Source organism: Diospyros lotus, chromosome 4 (genome assembly GCF_014633365.1).
Source record: "Diospyros lotus cultivar Yz01 chromosome 4, ASM1463336v1, whole genome shotgun sequence".
NCBI classification, from domain to species: Eukaryota; Viridiplantae; Streptophyta; class Magnoliopsida; order Ericales; family Ebenaceae; genus Diospyros; species Diospyros lotus.
The window spans coordinates 42,352,528-42,371,624 of NC_068341.1; the positions used below are offsets into that span (position 1 = coordinate 42,352,528).

The following is a 19,097-nucleotide window of genomic DNA, read 5'->3' on the forward strand; positions in this document are numbered from 1 at the left end:
ACATATTTTCTATCAAAAATGTGTGCAATCAAACACATTCTTAGTGTCTGGCATAAGTATTAGAGTGTTTGCATAAAGACTCTTCTGCGCCTTCTGATTATTTTTTTCCTTACAGACTTATGCGGTTTAATGACAATATTTTCCAGTCAACTAAATTTATTATTGTATCTTGGCAATAACAATAACAAAATAAAATTTAGTGATTGTGATTTTAAAAATTAAAAAACAATAATCAAGTTATTTCCAAGTATAAATGTCAAGGACTAATAATGCAATAAATTTCATTGTTGTTAATACATATGTATCTGAGGTTGTGTGAAAACGAAAATAAAAATAAATATAATATAAAAAGAAAAGGAGAAAAAGACGTTTTTAAAAAATGTAAGAAATGAAAATACGAAAAATGTGTAGATAAAAAAATATAGATATTTTTATAAATATAATTTTAATATAAAAAATTGTAAAAAAATTCATCCTTAACCTGGTTAAAGATGAAAATTTTTCCGTCTCTAATTTTTTCGTGGATGGAAACGCGTTTTTAAATTAAAAATGAGTTTTTGATATTTTTTTAATATTATAAAATAATCTTAGAATATTTTTAAAATTTCAAAAATAATTCATAAATACTTTTTTAATAATATGTAACAATTCTTTAGTAAAGAAAACATTTCTGAAAATATAAAAAAAAAAAACACATCCGAAATATTTTCGTGTATGATAGTATGTATGTATGTTGTCACAATTTGCTTTACCATTATGAGAAGGGAAATTGGGAATTACGGATTACTCCATTTTCTCCCCGGCGTTACAATCTTTTCTCTCTAGCTCTCTGTCGGCAATAAATTTTTTGTGAAAAAGGATAGGGATAGTGTAATTTTCCCATATGCAGAGTTCAAAGGCGAATTTTCCAAACCTTTGAGGATTAGTGTAAAACCCCAATTGGGAATGCAAGACGATTCTAGAATACGTGACGCAGTTCCAGATCTACCCAAAACCCTAATTCACACCGCAACCCTTCCTCTCCCGTATTCCTGTTTAATGCACCAAACAATTTGGAAACCAAAACGCCTGCTGAAATTGACTAATTTTTCGTATCTTCACTGAAGAAGACAAGCCGAGCATCTATATACGCGCAGACGTGTATATATATATCTGGTCTCCTCAATATCTCTGCCATCTCTGGTGTCTTGGTGCGGATTGGGGTGGTATTTTCGTGTTTGAGCTCTCCATCCTCCAGAAGGTAACAAATCTACTTCTTTTACGTGAATTCAACTGTATGATCTAGACTATCTAATCCTCGATGTCCAAGTTCTGAATTTTGAGGCCTTTTGAACTGGGATGGACAGTGCCCGGTTGTTCTGGTTTGCAAAGCCTGTTGAACTGTTGTTGGTTGAATGATTCTATGGGTATCTCGTGTTCTTTGGATTTTGTTCTTCCTTTTGTTTTTTTATTTTATTTTATAGACAGTAATTAGTTTTAGGTGTTTATCTTCTTGATTTTGAACTTTTCAGTATTTGCTCATCCATTTGCGCTCAATTGAAGAAAATTTAGGCAGGCCAGTCAAAACTTTCACTGGGGAAGAGAGATTCTCTTGATTATGTTTAGTTTGATTCCCTTTTTATTGAACTTTTACTGTATGTATCAGATGAACATTTGATTGTGACACCACGGTTAAATTCCCTTTGACCGAGTAGAAGTCAAAGTCAATGGCCCTTTTCCGTGGTATTTTCTTCAAGATTTTTTGTTGGTTTACACCCACCTTCACTTCATAGTTGGTTCGTTAGGTTTGTCCCCTTCTGCCCAATTTTTTTAAGTTTTTACTGTCGTGCCCTAATCAAAGTTGCAGTTGCAGCCTGTCAGCCCCTTATAAGTTCATTGAGATCTTCAAGTTGTCTCCAAAGGTGATCCAGCCTTGATCTGTGATAGGAGAGATAAAGATAAGAGATTTGTTTTAAGTATTACGTGAAATAAATCACAGATCTTGACATGCTAATAAAAATATTTCTATAAGCTATGTTCAATTGACATAACAATAGGCAATGATACAACAAGTTAAAAGATTTTTAAAAGATTTTTAAGTAAAAAATGATGTAAGTTACAATTCAATTGCTTTGTTCTTATTTAGTTGTATTACTCTTAAAACTTTGTGATGACTATATAGCATTGTTAGTAAATCAAAATGAGAATGCTAGGGTAGATCCATGATAAAATTAGGACAGGAAGGGTATGAAATAGTTACATAAAAAATTTATTATTTCACTTTCATTTTAATGAATAAAAAGCTAAGAAGCATAATTTTTTATGCTCTTCTTTGAAAGGTAGATGAAGTCTTTCCCTTACAGTCAGTCTATAGTCATGCCTTGGAGCCTCTTGGATGAAAACATTGGACTCATTCTTTAATATCCTAAATGTAAGGTGTCCCTTAATAGATCTCTTTGTGAAGTGATATTGCTAAGATTCTCCTTTTGCTAGCCTATTGATTTTAGATTGCAATTTTACCATTTTCATCATTAAAACAGAGTGGTACCTGAAAAGAAATTGGAGAGACTTTGCTGAAATTTTGCACCAGAGAACGTGTCTTTCTGATTATTTTGCTGTTCATTTTGTAATCCCTCTTTCTTTTGGGTGCTTTTACTCCTGATGGTTTTTAGTTCCTTCTTTTAGGAGGAAAATCGACGTCCTTGGGTTTTAGACCTGTCAATTTTATACAGGTGCAGCTGTAATTGCAAACTGATAGCATGCTTATTTTTCAAAATGAAGATGTTTCTACTTATTTTCTTCTTTCCACAAGTTATGATATTAAGTTATGCTGTATCTTGTCTCTAAGATTAATGTTCTGATTTTTTTTTTTTCTTGTTTATCCTCAAAAGCAGGTGTATTGTTTGTCTTGAAGAAAAACATATTAATTTATAATTTGTCTCCTGAGGAGCACAACTAGATGGAGGACTGGGGTAAGGCTTCCCTGGCCCTTAATTTGTCGATATTTTTGCTTCCCTATTTTGTGGAAAACCATAATGCCTAATGATTCTATGACATTATTTTCTTATTACTAATCTGTGATACAAATTCTGCTTCATGTTAAATGAGAACTCCATACTGTTTGTTTCTTTATGTGTAATATTTGGAGGAAGATGGCAACTAGGAAATCTGGTTGCATATTTTGATAGTTGACATTGAGTTGATGTTAAAAAGATTGGGATTTTTGTTACTTGGTTGAACCATGTTACAGAAAGTCAAGTTTTGACAGTTTTTGACCATTTTGATATTGGTTAGGATCTAGGCTTCTGGTTACTACTGTCTGTTTTGTAAGTCGATAAGCATGGGCTCAAGCTGGAACTTTTGTTTGATTTGTTGTGGTTGATTGCTGTTTTTATTGTTATTGTTGCTCTTGTTGAATGAGAGAGGGCTTTGAGCATTGCTTTTGACTTTTCTTGGATGCCTTTGGTTGTTCTTGTTTGGGATTTTGGACAAGGTGTCAATTGTCTTCTTGCTTGTTGGCTGTTTAGAGTTGAGCTGAATAAGATATTTGGAGTCAAAGCAATTATAGTCATTGTGTGGATTGGAGATTGGCTTTGATCTCTAGGCTTGCGATGATAATTAAGCCCAACCTTGTCTGTTTAGGACTTTGTAGAAAACACAAAGGTGTAAGGAATGTATAGATTATGTGATTGATCTCTTGTTTTTGTTTACAGATATCTTTTCGTAACTGGGATGCATTCCTTGATATGCTAATAGTATAATTTGTTTATTTGTTGCGAAACAAACATAATTCCTGTGAAGTTTACTTGCTTGTAAAGGTGGTGTGTTTGGAATTTGTTATTTTCTACATGACTGATTGACTGATTGCCATGTAAATTGGAGATAGTGCTTTACTACATTTACTGTTGTCTGATTTTGTCACTTCACCGCTTCTGTCGTACAGTATGGTTGGAGTGAACTTTTGTAAAAAAATTGTGTATGGTAATTAAAATGTGGTTGTGGTGGCTGGTATGTAATGAATGTGCTGTCATTTGAGAATATGATCAGGGAAGAAACATAGCATTAGAATTTATAATTTTGGTTAATTGTCATTTATAATTTTGTGCCTTTTCATTTACTTCTTTGTAGTTACAAATTAAAAATAATGGTATATAACAATTTATAAGCATTTTGGATTGATGTGTGCCTCATGTCTCCGATGTGCACGCATGCACCTTGGCTCCAAGCACACTATATATCTCTGGGAACCATGGTGATGGTGCCCATGCTTTTGCCGATATATGTCTCTGGGAACATGAAATTTGTGCATGCCTCGAGAGAACTTAGACGATGCTTAAAACTTTTTATTTGTCCCCTTCATTACTTCTTCTCCTTGTTCACATGGAAGAGCATACTAATTTTTAATGTGGAAATCATTTATGATTATTCTAGAGGACGAACCAATTCCACCTCTTCTCAAAAAGGAGCAACCAATTCCTAGTTGGGATGAAGAAGACGCGGATGATAATGAAGTAAAGGAATCATGGGAGGATGAAGATGAAGATGAACCTACTCCGGTAATGTTGATAACTTATGCCTTGTTGAAATAAAGATTGCAGTTGATAAAGATGCAGGCATAATGTGGCCACAAAAAGAGTACATTTCAAAGAACCTGCTTTGTTTTGTTGAGCTGTTTGCAATAGATATTCCCTTTTGAGAACCTTGGACCTTTTCTTCTTGTAGGTTGTTAAAAATCAGTTCTCTCTCCCTCTCTCTGAGTATGCATATTCTGTTTTCTGAACCTTGAGCCTTTTTCTCCATGCAAGTCTCTGTAGATGTCATAAGCATTTATATTCTTAGTATAATAACACTGACATCATAACAAGCCTTACATGAATTCTAGCTCTTCAATCATTTTTATCCATGGTCATATTATCATCTGTAAGGCTATTGTGTTCCATGTTATGTCTAAGGGTTCCACCCAGTTTCTCTTTGGTTTTTCTCTACTTCAATTACTCAATTTCTTGATGCCTCTAAAATTTTGGCCAGCTTTTTTTCATTTTACTATATATTGTATTTTCTTCCAGTTGATGAATACTGAAACATTGTGGTGTCTTAGATCTTACTTCAGCAGCTTACATAATAATGCCAAGCCCTATTCCCACAAGGAGGGGTTGGGTGAATAGATCGTAGCTTGCTAATCATCCTTGACTATATTTTCTGTTAACTGTAAGGTTATTTTTTCCCGAATTTTCTTTGGTCTTTATCCATTTCTTTTCTCTAGACTTCTTGTACATAATATCCAATCTCCTCATAGGTGCATCTATTGGTTTTCATGTCATATGTTCAAATCATCTTAACTGCATCTTGCACAACATATTGAATAGTCACTCCAACCTTATTATATATAACTTCGTTTTAGTTTTGTCTTCTTAATAGGTGCCACTCCAACATATGGTATGACCACACATCTACTGTAACATCCTCAACTAAATAATTGTTACTGTATTTGATTTTTTTTTTTTCCTTCTTGCTAAGAATGATCATTTAGTATATCCTTATGAGGGTATGTTAATTTTTTCTCAATCAGGTCTCATATTTAGCGCAATTTAATGTACTAGGTATCCATGTTATTGACCAACTTATCTTAATGAATGCTAACTTGTGGATATAATGCCCAGGGTCATTTTTTTTTTTTGACTTACCTGTCTGCAAGTTATGCCTATGTACTACCTATGTGTATATAAATTGTCTTGTGCAATTAACCTCGTGGCCTTCTTCATGTTTCATTAGTTGTTTCTCATGTGATTTGATCAGGCACCTGCTCCTGAGCCTCCTGCTGAAAAGGTTCCCAAGAAGGCAACTGCAAAACCTAGTGACAAGAAAGGAAAAACGGTAGAAGTAGCGAAAGAAGTACCGCTAGATCCTCAAGCAGAAAAACTTCACCAAGAAAGGTGAATGAGATTGATCTCATATCTTCTTCTTTTTGGCTATACAAGTCTGAGGAATAAAAAACCAAAATTTGCACAAATTTAGATATGTGCACAGATCACACTATTATCTTGTGATTGGTAATCTTGAATATATGCTAGTTGTTTGGGATGCTCAACTACATTCTTACCTTCTAACTTCTAAAATGTTTGCTCGTTCTTGTTTTGTTTGTTTGCATTAACTTGCCATGTTGGATGCATAATTGCTTTATTTTCCCAGACCTTGAAAATTTTGAAACTAAATAATTTTCTCTACATGCGTTCATCTACATTGAGCATATCTTCTAAACTTAATTGGTAATCGAAAGTGTGTTGCAGCCATGTGTAACAAATAGACTTCTGCAGTAAAGCAAAAGTTATTCGTCATGAGAAGCCAGAAAATGCTAGTATAACAAATGTGTAGCTTAGTTGCCAAAAATCATGAAGAAAACCTTCTAACTGTCAGCTGCTTGCTTAGCTTATTAACCTTCTTCAAGAAAATGGTCATTGGATCAAAGGCGAAATATATCTCCATGGTAGTGGAACACTATTTATAAACAACAACAACAACATATCCAGCTTTTATTCCACTATGTGGGGTTGGCTACATGAATTCTAGACTTCCATGTATTCATTTCTTTTGTCATATTTTCATTTATGCCCATACCCTTCATATCAAACTTTAATGTCTCTCCCAAAGTTTTTTTGGGTCTGTTTCTACCTCTTTTTTTTGATTAATTGTTCCATTTCATCAACTCTCCTAACAGGAGCGTCTTTTGGTCTTTTTCTCACATGCCTAACCATCTTAGTCTAGTCTCTCTCATCTTCTCCTCGATTGGCACTACTCCTACCTTATTACATATAACCTCATTTTTCATTTTATCTTTTCTTGTATGGCCGCACATCCATCTTAGCATCCTCATCTCCACTACGCTCGTCTTTTGCTCATGCTGGTATTTGACTGCCCATTGCCCAACATTCTGAGCCATACAACAAAACTGATATTATAGTTGTTCTATAGATTTTTTTTTTTTAGTTTTAATGGGATTTTACCATCACATAACACCCTCGATGCATTTCTCCATTTTAGCCAAGCTGCCTTAATTCTATGCGTGACATTCTCGTGAATTTCTCCATCTTTTTGAATCACTGATCCCAAATATCAAAAATGATTTTTTTTTTTGGTATGATTTGGTCTTCTAATTTTATTATAACATTCTCCACTCTTGCATTCTTACTAAATTTACATTCAATATATTATGTTTTCCTTCTACTTAATTTAAATTCCTTAGATTTTAAATTGTTTCTCCACAACTCAAGCTTAGTGTTCACTCCTTCTTTTGTTTCATACTGTTCATGTCTAGTAATCATTGATGTTTACCAGTTGAAGGGAATTACTTTCTAAGAGAATAGGAAGAATAGCAAACAAATGGAATACTCTCTTGAGCTACTTAAAATTTGTAGGTTCATTTTTGGTTGCTTTCTGTCACCTTTTTCAACTTAAAGTTGGCTGTAAATTTATGAATACATATTTCATGTTTGTCTTATCAATTTTTTCCCCCATAGGAGTCTATCAATTTAAATATTTATATGTTCCATGTGATATTAGAAAAAACAATTGGAACTTACCTGGTCAATAATGAACCTCTGCCGAGTTTAATCTGCCATCACCATATGTTCTAATATATGCATAGTTCATTAAATTAATGTAGTAGTAGCTCTACTAATGTCTATTAAGATTTTTGTGTGAAAATAAGACCGTAAACTGTTTTAATAAAATGCTATGCATTTCTTTGCATTACCTCTGCCAATGCTTCAGATTTAGGTTTCAACATGGGATGTTAGAAAGCTAAATTCATCTGACAGTGTCGTTGATTAGAGAAACTGGTTTGGACAATTTAGTATGTATTTGAAATGTTTATAAAATGTCACTCTTCGGCTTGCTTTGGGTACACTACACGCTTACTTTACTTTTCTTTGTATTTCTCAAACAGGCTTGTGGAAGAGGCCGATTTTAAGTCCACTAGAGACTTGTTCGGCAGGAGAGGTGATGAGAAGACACTTGATAATTTCATTCCCAAGTCTGAAAGTGATTTCTTGGAGTATGCCGAACTCATTACCCATAAGCTTCGTCCCTATGAGGTTGTTTGAACATGCCTTTCTTTTTCCCTTTATAAGAAACAGTTCCAGATTTGACCTAATTTCAATGCAGAAAAGCTTTCATTATATCGGACTTCTCAAGGCTGTGATGAGATTGTCAATGACAGCTCTTAAAGCGTCAGATGCAAAGGAGCTTGCCTCTTCCATTACTGCAATTGCAAATGAAAAGCTAAAAGCGGAGAAGGAAGCCAATGCTGGCAAAAAGAAGACAGGTTAATTTCTACTCTCTTTTTTTTTTTTTTGCTGAATAATTTCTACTTTATTCATGCTGTAGAATCTTAGATTTTTGAACCCTTCAAATATCTTTTCCTTTCCTTTTCGATTCTGTCCTAGTTCTTTTCCTTTTCTTTTTTTGGCTGGGGGTGGGTAAGGGTTTGGAAATCTAGATTGGAAAGACAAAAGTGAGTTTGCAAAATTTAGTTAATACACAAGCTAGCTTGTACAAGGTTGCAACATGCATCTTAGTCAGTACTTTTTGTCCCACATTTGATTTCCTTAACAAGTAATTTTTGAAGTCTCAAAATCTTGAAATAGCTGACAAAGTGAGATCTCTAGGAATTTCATCGTAGTTGCTGATGAACTATGTAAAATTGTTATATTGGTGGCAAATTTCTTGGCAAATAAATGAAGTTTAAAAGACCTGAGCAGGTATGCTAACCTGTCTCCCATGCAATGTCCCCACTGGTCCAATTCCTGTCAAGGATCACAAGCAATGCCACCTCTTGTCTTTGTCTTCTAGTCATCTTGTGCTGTTACTTCTTTGATTTTTTTTTGGCTCATTTGTTTGTGAGCTGTTTTAGTTGTGATTTGTTTTCCTTTGGTAAGTTTGTTTGTTCATTTACGTTTGCCCCCTTCTTGTGGTTTTTGATATAAATAAAAAGTACAGAAGGATTTTTTTTCGGCCCATGATGCACGACCAATCTCAACAAATGGGCCTTTTCCTTTTGATCAATTATAAATCATCTAATTTTGTACTTTGCACAAATGCGTTTTAGTATTTGAAAGGTGATAGTTCTGGCGTAGGATTTTTGGGTCATTTGTCCTCCTTTTGCCTGCAGGTTCGAAGAAGAAACAGCTACATGTTGACAAGCCAGACGACGATGCAGTTGTTGATGCCTATGCTGCTTATGATGACTACGATTTTATGTGAATTGCCGGTTAATGGTTACCCTTGTCCTGCACCAAAGACAGATCTCGTGTTCAAAGTGTTGAAGTAGAGCTGGGAGATCTTGCGGCATTTCCTCCAATATTATGCGGACTGAGTGTGTTAAATTTGCAGTCAGCATGTCGGATGTGCGATAAAATCTCTTAAAAGGATCTATTTTTCCTTCTTTGTTTTCGGTTGGCGACACCGGTTGCACAAAATTCTGTCGACATCTGTCTTTGTTGATCTGTTTTGCCCCCTTCCTTGCGGTGGTTGATTCAATGGCATATATGGTGAAACTATGGTATAGACTTGAGTTTCTACGTCCCAATATACCGTCTGTCATAGTGATTTTGGTTGCTGTAAGGTTGGTTATTCATTATGCCTTGGTATTAACAATAAAGTTGTTCTAAGGTTATGAATTCGAGTTATGAAAATAGTGAAAACAAGGGTTAAGCTGTGCTCAAACCCACCCTTTGCGGAATAAGCGGTTCATTCATTGGGATCTTCTGTTTTCTTGATGCTTGCTTAATGGTGTGAGTGAGTACAGGAAATTCATGGCAAAGGCCAAGGGAGAATGCTGTCATTGGATGTGCAACAGAATTAGTTGAGGGTTTGGAAAATGGTCATGGAACTTAATGCTTCATGGTGTTACTACAAGCCCAGTATTTTAATATAAAATATGAAAATCTATAGGGGTTGATTGATATGGTAACAAGATGATTGTATATAATTTTGTAACAAAATACAAAATTGAGTGACTGGACTGGTAAAATTAAAAGTTAAGCTTAACATTCAAAGAAAGGTCAAAATTGAATATTTTTTTGATAATTTATCTTATGTTTTAGGGTTAATTATGAAAATAGTTTAATATTTTTTTGCATATTTGTAATTTTATCAAAATTTTTTAATTTTGACAATAAGGTCTAGATTAGTTTTAATTAGAATGTAAAGGGAGTGTGTTCATGTTATCTTGATATGTTAGATTTTATATAATAATAATATTTATAAGATTTAGATATATATATAAGTAAGAAAAAAGTAATTTATTGAATATAATCTGATTATTTTTTTTATAAGTTATATATATTTTTATATGTACATGCAAGTTTTATAAATAAAATTATGTCAAGTTAATATAAATATATTATTTTTATATAGTAAATAAAATTATACATAATTAAATTAAATTAAATATAATTATTAAAACTAAAAAAAATAAATAAAATTATAAATTCAAAAAAAGAGGTAGCTGGTATTATTATTAGTCTTAATTTTTATGTTTTTATTTAATGTGTATGAATTCAATGGGGGCACATTTGGGATTATTGTCTTTGCGCTCTCTTTGTATTATGAATTTCAATAAATAAGATAAATTATAGACTTTATTTTATTATATATAATATAAATTTTAATTTATTGTGATACAATTGCTTTGCCCTGTATTATGAGAAAAGGGGCACACTTGCCCCCACGAACGTAGTACGGTTGGTTCTTAGATAACAGATTGCACTTAAGCATGTAAGTTCGAGTCATGGCAATCGTAGTGTGAGAGTTTTACCCTCCTGTGGAGATAACTCCTTGTGGGCACCATACACTGTGTCTCCTATCTAATACGTTGTCGTGTATCATGATTAACCCTTCTCACGTGTATAAACAATACGTGGGAGCTCTTAGGGGGCGTTTGGGAATTCATGTTCTTTTTCCAAAATTACCCTTACTTATTTTTTTATATAAAAATGATAAAATTTTTCTACTATATAAAATATTGGGACCCACAATATCTTTAGAAAGTCCAAAAAAATGTTATTTTTTTTACACATTATGTATATATATGCATGTGTATATATATATATAATATATATGTTTGTATGAATATCTATTTTAATATATATAATATTTTATAATAAATAATATAAATATATTATAATATATTTTTATATTTAATATAAATATATTACATATATATATATAATATATTTATATGGGGTTATAAAAGGATAAGGGGTATTTTAGTCTTTTTATTTGTTAAAAACATTCTCAAGTCCACGGAAAACTTAGGTTGCGTTCTTTTTAGTTTTTAATTTTCAATTTTGAGCTTTGAATTTAATTTCAGTTTTCTATTTTAGTAGTCTGTTTATAAAAAATTATAAACACGTTCTCTTTGTCATTTTGAAAAATTATTTCTCAATACAGAAAATTAGAAAACGCGTTCTCTCTGAAATTTTGAAAATATTTTTTTAATGATATTTTATTCAATAAATTTGATTATTTAGTAAATTATAAATATTTAAAGTTAATGAATTTTATAATATTTTTTCTCATTACAATAATAAAATATGAATAAATAAATAAATAAATATATTTTGAGTTTAGAGTTTGTTTTAGATGAAAACACTCCAAATAACTTTTTGTTATTTTGAGTTTTTTTATTTTTAAAAACAATAAAGAGAACGCGTTTTCATTATTTTAAAAAATTGAAAACTAAAAATGACTTAAACAGTAAAGAGAACGCAATCTAAGATTCCCAATTCTCTCTATGAAATTTTTTTTGTGAAAAATTTATTTAAAAATCATTTTCAAGAATCCTATTCCTCAAGATTCTTTTTATAAAAAAATTATATAAAATATAAAAATATAAATTTCCAACCTAATCTTAAAATTTCTCTAGCCAACGCTCCCTGGATTTCACGTTTTTACAACCAAGAAAAGGGGCACACTTGGGAGGGTATAAGTGAGGGTTTTGAACAGAAAAGGGGCAACAGTTGCGAAGATGGGTGGGACCTGAGATTACTTCTGCCATATCAGAGCAAAAGCTTTGACAGACACTGTTGCAGATAATGAATCAATTGAATTGAAGAAGATGATAGGTATGCTACAATGACAAGTCGAATAGCTGGAATGGATCCAGATCGTCTGTCCCCAGCGTCTCCAGATCCACCGTCCATCTCTTCCAAACCGAAGCTTTCAGCGTCACATTGCCGGCCCCACGGTGTTAGTAATTTCCCTGCGATGATTCGTGAAGGTGTTAAACAAAACAAGCTCTCTCTCTCTCTCTCTCCTTCAACTTTAACTGTTTGCTCGCTCACTCTAGCACAGACCATAGGGAGAAAGAATGGCGGAACCTGATGACGTAGGAGAAAAGCGCAACGGCGTCTTCGTGGACTCGACCGGGAGGCGGAACCGCCAGGAAGAACCGACACTCCCAGGCGTTCTCCGACGTCTGCTCGCTGATGTTTTCCTCCCCGATCCAAGCATCAGGCACGGGACGGCTGTCCAGCGGATCAAAGGCTCTCTCTCAACGAACGTGCCTCTCCTCCGCGAAGCTTCCTGGAGCACCGGCAGTCGCATCCTGCTCTGGACTCGCCGTGGCAGTCATCTCCGGGCTCTCCTAGTCGTATCCGTAAGCATCGCTTCTGAACCATATACTCTTATTGTGTAACTACTTCCTTGTTTATCAATATGTTAAGATCTAGTTTGTGGTTTTTTTATTTGAATATTTGTTCAATTTGATTTCAGTCGTTTGATGTTTATTTTCCTTGTATCCATGAATTGTCACCAGAGCACACATATCTAGACTAGATATCTGTGTGTATCGATATGGTTATATGCAGTTTAGTTAAATTTATATTTTTTTAGTTGGCTGAACTTATACTTAAATTGTCTACTTTGATTGTGATTTGGTGTGGCTGTTTGATCGACCTGGTTTCTAATGCTTGACGTTGAATTCTTCGTGTATCTGTGAGTTCTAGCCCAGAGGCCAAACACAATTCCGTACTTCTATACTTCTAGATATGTTTATTTATGTTTTTATTAAATTATCTATTTTGGAGAATTGGCTTGATGTGGGTGTTTTATCATTTGTTTTTGGTTCAAACTGTCTGAAGTTGAATTCTTGTTGTACTACGAGTTATCACTAAAAAATCTAGATATCTGTGTCTATGGATATGTTGTTAGGTATGACATGAGTTATAAATGGGCTTAAAAAGATACGGCCGTGATGGAGATGGTTGGTTAGCTTGAATACATGTAGGCAATCTCACCTAGTGGGAGATAAGCCGTGGTGTGTTGTTGACTTCTTGTCTAAGGTGCTTTGTAGCATTTTTGCGATCTAATTAGGAATTTGAACCCGGACTTATCTTGTTGCAGATAGAGAGTGTTAGCACATTGGTTAACTGGTTGGGAGGCCTAATAGAAAGAAATAAATTACCATAAAGTTGTATCACTTCTCTTTTTGGACAAACTTCTTGTGACCAACCACGTCTGTTATCAGTCTCTTTCGCTGGATGCACAAACTCTCTGCATTCTCTGTTGTAATCATAGTTACATTTTGAACATCTCTTCTGGAGAATTCCATTAAATGGCCTGCTGCAATTATTAATGTCTTGATAAACAACTGTTCAGTAGGATTCCTTGCGCTTCTGTATTTTTCCATTTAGTCCATACACTTTTTATATATTGGCAATACTACCTTGGACTTGTAAAGAAAAATGGTTTATTTTTTATTCACAATTTGCTCTGACTTCTATCCCACCAGTTTCCAATTGGTTTTCACAGCATGGTATATATCATTGGTCTTTGTTGGGAAAAATTGCTGTTTCAAAGTTTTGCTTAGAATAAACTAAAAAAGCTGTTGGATTTTGGTGGATTTAATTTTTGATACTTTTGCCCAATTTTAAATTATGGTATTTCAATTGTTTCTTCATTTATCATAATGCCATTGCCGAAATTGCTGCAGGTGGGGACTATTGCTCTTCTGGCTTTGACAGGATTGATAGTCTTTATGCTGTTCTTTCTGACAGCAACCATCAATGCCGTTGTGATTTCTCTTCTTGTGTCTTTGGCTGCAGCAGGGGGCTTCTTGGCTCTTTTCTTTGCTTGTGTGACAGTCATTTACATTGGAGCATTATCAATTGCTGCATTTGTTATCTCCACCGCAACAATTTCAGCCATCATAGCTGCTTTGGTGGCTACAGGTAAGTTGTTTTGGTTTTTCCTCCTATTTTCCTTCCCTCATGCTGCATTTATTTTCTTGCTCTTCATCACTGTACTCTCCAGTGCTCAATGAACTTGACTAGGATTTCCAATCTTGGCATCGACCGTGCTCACATAAAATAATTAGATTTGAACCTTTTTAGTTGATCTTTTGACATTTGTGATGGTTCTTTGATAGAATCTCTATGGTTAGTGGTTTTGGCCTAAGATTTAGACTGGTGCAGGGGCTGATTATGATGTGTGTAATCCCATGGGGAAGGGGAAACACTGCATCGGTCACATTTCGATATTTGAACCTTAATGGTCCATGATTCTTCTTATAAAGACTGGGCTGGTACTGGAACTACTAAATACCACCCTCTGCTTTGTTTTTGTCTCCGAATGTTCATTTTGAGTTTGTCAATCAACTTTGTGGATAACTATATTTATCCTTTGAAACTACCTAAGCTGGGCAAGTATCCGCTCAAGCCAACATAAATGGAATGACAACTAGCATCTCCTAGAATTTTCTAATTTTTCTGGAATTCATGCTGTTTGATTATCTGACGAGTTTTATGTTGTCTGTCCTCTTCCTAACTTAACTCTTCTCCTTCATCTAAACTTGGGACCATTTGTAAATAGGAATCCACAAGTGGAGTCTAGATACTTTGACTGTGCTAATGATGGATAAACATAGCCACTATGCATTTGGTGAGAAAAATTTTCAGATTATGGGTGTGTGCAACGGATTTTAACAGTTACCAACAAGACAATTTGTGTTCATACGGGAACAGATTTGTTATGGGGACTGCAACTCTGTGCATGTGTGTGTTCTGCAGTCTGTGAGAGCTTACATCTACACATTCCGGCTTGGTAGAGTCTCAGAGTTTGATTTTTTTTTTTTTTTCGGTTTTCTAGATTTGGCTGAGTATTTTACCATCTAGGATTTTGCATCATAATTTGTGATGAGCCGGATAGCTTGTGCCAGTTGGGCCCCCCTCAATCAACCAACATTTATATCTCTTCTGGCTTTTCTCTACAAATTCCTGGCTCCTATTGCAGTTTGTTCAAGCTGAACTTCGAGAATTTCCACGATGAATTCATTTAATTTCCCGTCTCGTATCTATCTTTACATCTTCCCTGCAACTTAAAGTATCACTTGTCTCAGGTTGGATTGGATTCTTCTGGACTCTGTGGTTGGGGACGAAGAAAAGTGTGGGCTTCGCAAAGCATTCACTGACCAGGACTGGATCGGCACTTTCTGCTTACTCTTCTGCTCGACATGCTCGCCATCGTCACCACCACCATCATCCAGATAAAGTTTCAGACTGAATGCATCCACAGATGAGTGTTGGAAATCTTTGTAAATCTTGGCTTGCACCACTTTATGTTAGATATATTTGTGCCAGAATGATATTGTTGCTGTTGCTGCTGTAAATTATTTCTCGAGCATATTAAGGAACAACGTGTCTTCTTAAAACATAGAAGCATAATATTATTACCCTGTATGAATCGGAGCACATTAGTGAATCCAGCAGGCTTGTATAAAGTCTCTCCAATTAATGGATGTGTGTAATGTTTGTGTTTAATATATTAACTGATATTTATCTGATTATATTATTAAAATGTATGCTAATTCCTAAAATGTGGAGAAGATATGCTAAAGATTGTTGGCTTCGGTACAATACCATTTTTTCCAATCGGCACCACAAGAGTTGAATTGAGATCCCATCATCAAGAAAAGCAGAATCGATCGAGCTACCACTTCAAGACAGTTGTTGAAGATGATACTGCTCCCTTAAAAGTTTTTACTCTATATTTTTACTCACCACATAAATTAGTAAAAAGGAAAACACTTAAAAAGTTACTGGCATCTTGGGGTGCGTAGTCAAATCGGTAAAATCAAACCGAACGAATCGAGATGTTAAATTCAGTTCAGTTATAATTTTAACAAATGTCAATTTGATTTGGGTTATCATTTGACAAAAATCAAAGTTTTCAGTTTAAGCATTCAGTTGAGTATTCTCATTAGTTTTGAAATATTATTGTAATTGTAGTACAATAAAATAATTAATATGTCTACATGTATAATACAAGATATATATACAAGAGTATATTAAGTATACTAATTACGTTAATATGCTTTAATTCTCCTCCTCAAGCTAAAGCAAATATATCAAGCATGCTTGGTGTAAATGTCACTCATATGAGAATCTCTAAACAACTTAATGAGTAAATCAACTAATTGATCATAAGAGTACTTTTTTTTCTAATAAAGTGACAATCAATTTCAATATTTTTGATTCTTTTGTGGAATATAGGATTATAAGCAATGTGCATGATAGTATCGTTGTCACAATTCAACTGCATAGACTTGACTCGAAGGATTTTAAATTCCTTAATTAATTGTTCAAGTACACTAAGTCACAAGTCATTACACTAGACTTGACACTAACACTTTGTTTTTTACTCTTTCAAGAGACTAAATTTTCACTTAACAAATATATAATATCTAGATGTGAATGTTTATAAGTAGGAGATCCCACCCAGTCTGTATTTGTATATCCCACAATTTAGTTATGTCAATGATCTCAATACATCACACCACGACTAGGGGTACCATTAATATTGTTGAGTTGTATATAGAGATAGTTAACATGATGTCATGAGGTAGCATGATGTCATGCCTTATGTCATGATAGCTGTATATATATGTGTTCCATCTCTTAGTTTGTAACTAATAAAGATACTCTTCAAATCATCCTTTTCTCTCTAAATTCTCACATGGTATCAGAGCCATTGATGAGAAAATTATAAGCCGTCGCTGTGTATCATTTTCTAACAACCTTCAAGCCTTAAACTTCTTTACATATTTTCTCTCTCCTGGCTGCCTCTGTTAAGACGAGACCTCCACTGTCCGTCCATGGTGGGTGCATGGGTTGATAGCCTAAACCTGTTCGGCTGCTCAACCCGATTCATAGAGTCTTGACTAAGTACTACTTATTTCGTTTGTCTCATATTCTTTGGACCTTCTCACTGCTATCTTTAGGTCCACACTCCATTTCTTACATATCATTATCGTTCTCAACCTCTTGCCGACATCGGCATTCCTCCAGAATAGGACTCTCCTAACTCACTCTCTTCGTTGGTGGTTCCTCTTGCCACGGATCTTGCGTTAGCTAGCCTTCCTGTTGCTCTTCGTAAAAGTACATGGTCCACTCGTAATTGCACACTCTTTATAATTTTTTGTACTATGAGCGTTTGTCACCTGCTTTTGGTGCATTTGTTTTGAGTCATTCCTCTATTTATGTTCTTAAAACCATAGGTGAAGCCTTGTCGCATCCAGGTTGGCGCTAGACTATGTTTGATGAGATTGAAGCCTTACACTCAAATGCTACTTGGGATTTGGTGCCTCTACCACCAGAAAAGACTTATGTTGGTTGCTGATGGGTGTTCACCCTAAAAGCAGGCCCCGATGGATAGGTGGATCGTCTTAAGGCTCGCATGGTTGCCAAAGGCTTTACACAAATTTATGAGTTGGATTACAGTGATAGCTTATTTCATGTTGTTAAAATGGCCTTTATTCACCCATTTCTCTTTGTGGCTACTATGTAGGGTTAATTACACCAATAATCACTCAACTTTACATTATGTTACTGTTTGGTCACTAAACTTTAAAATGTTACCTATTAGACACTAATATTTCAAAATTGTTACTGTTTAGCCACTGAACTTTAAAATGTTACCTACTGGTCACTAATATTTCAAAATTATTTCTTATCCATCACTCGTTAGTCACTGAACTTTAAGTTCACGAGTGATGGATGAGAAACAGTTTGAAATATTAGGGACTAGTATGTAACATTTTAAAGTTCAGTGGCTAAGCAGTAACAGTTTTGAAATATTAGTGACTAACATGTAACATTTCAAAGTTCAATGACTAAACAGTAATAGAATGTAAAGTTGAGTGATTATTGATGTAATTAACCCCTACTATGCATCATTGGTCACTATATTAGTTGGATATTAAAAACGCCTTCCTCCATGGTGATCTATAAGAAAAGGTTTATATGGAGCAATCACCTAGTTTTGTTGCTCAAGAGGAGTTCAATGTAGTCTGTAAGTTCAAGAAGTCTTTTTATGGTTTAAAACAATCCCCACAAGCATGGTTAAGAAGGTTCAGCATTGTGGTTCAAGCCTTTGGACTTACCTAGAGTGAAATTGATCATTCGGTTTTCTATCGACCATCATCTTCTTTATACATCTACTTTGTTGTTTATGTGGATGACATTGTTATCATAGGGAATGATCAAGTTGGCATACAATAGCTGAAGGAACATATACATTAGCACTTTCAGACCAAAAACCTAGGCAGACTCCAATATTTCTTGGGTATTGAGGTTGCATAATCAAAATATGGTATCTTAATTTCTCAGAGGAAGTATGCCCTTGACACCTTAGAAGAAATTGGCATGGTGAACTGCAAACTAGCTGACACTCCAATGGACACGAATATTAAACTTTTTCCAGGATAGGATGAGCCATTTTCAAATCCTAAAAGGTATTAAAACTGGTAGGCAAGTTGAATTATCTCACCGTCACTCGTTTTGACATTGCTTTTGCGGTGAATGTAGTTAGTTAGTCCTCAGTTCTCCATGTGATTCTCACCGGGATACTGTTATCCAGATTCTAAAATACATCAAAAGAACACTAGGTAAATGGATACTCTATAAGGATAAGGGACACACATATTTTTGTTGTTATGCAAATACAAATTAGACGTGATCTTTTTTTCTGATCGTAAGTCAACCTCTAAGTATTGAGTTCTTATGGGAGGAAATCTAGTTTCTTGGAAAACTAAGAAATAAAATGTAGTAGCTAGATCAAGTGTA

General features: G+C 34.4%; 2 protein-coding genes across 3 annotated transcripts; both read left to right on the top strand.

The window, feature by feature from the left end:
- Window positions 1-949: 949 nt before the first annotated feature.
- Window positions 950-9,718, top strand: LOC127800356 (uncharacterized). Of its 2 annotated transcripts, none has more exons than XM_052334929.1 (7): window positions 950-1,240; window positions 2,871-2,951; window positions 4,411-4,535; window positions 5,776-5,912; window positions 7,922-8,069; window positions 8,140-8,299; window positions 9,146-9,718. In XM_052334929.1, the coding sequence occupies exons 2-7, from the start codon at window positions 2,939-2,941 to the stop codon at window positions 9,235-9,237; spliced, it is 675 nt and encodes a 224-aa protein (XP_052190889.1). In that variant the 5' UTR covers window positions 950-1,240; window positions 2,871-2,938; the 3' UTR covers window positions 9,238-9,718. The 2 variants fall into 2 exon arrangements, with proteins under 2 accessions (XP_052190889.1, XP_052190888.1); XM_052334928.1 differs by having other exon boundaries at window positions 951-1,240; window positions 2,874-2,951.
- A 2,538-nt stretch (window positions 9,719-12,256) lies between these two features.
- LOC127798698 (uncharacterized) lies at window positions 12,257-15,796 on the top strand. The gene is made up of 3 exons (XM_052332245.1): window positions 12,257-12,634; window positions 13,970-14,207; window positions 15,374-15,796. Exons 1-3 carry the CDS (start codon window positions 12,347-12,349, stop codon window positions 15,535-15,537), a joined length of 690 nt encoding a protein of 229 aa, XP_052188205.1. The 5' UTR covers window positions 12,257-12,346; the 3' UTR covers window positions 15,538-15,796.
- Window positions 15,797-19,097: the final 3,301 nt, after the last annotated feature.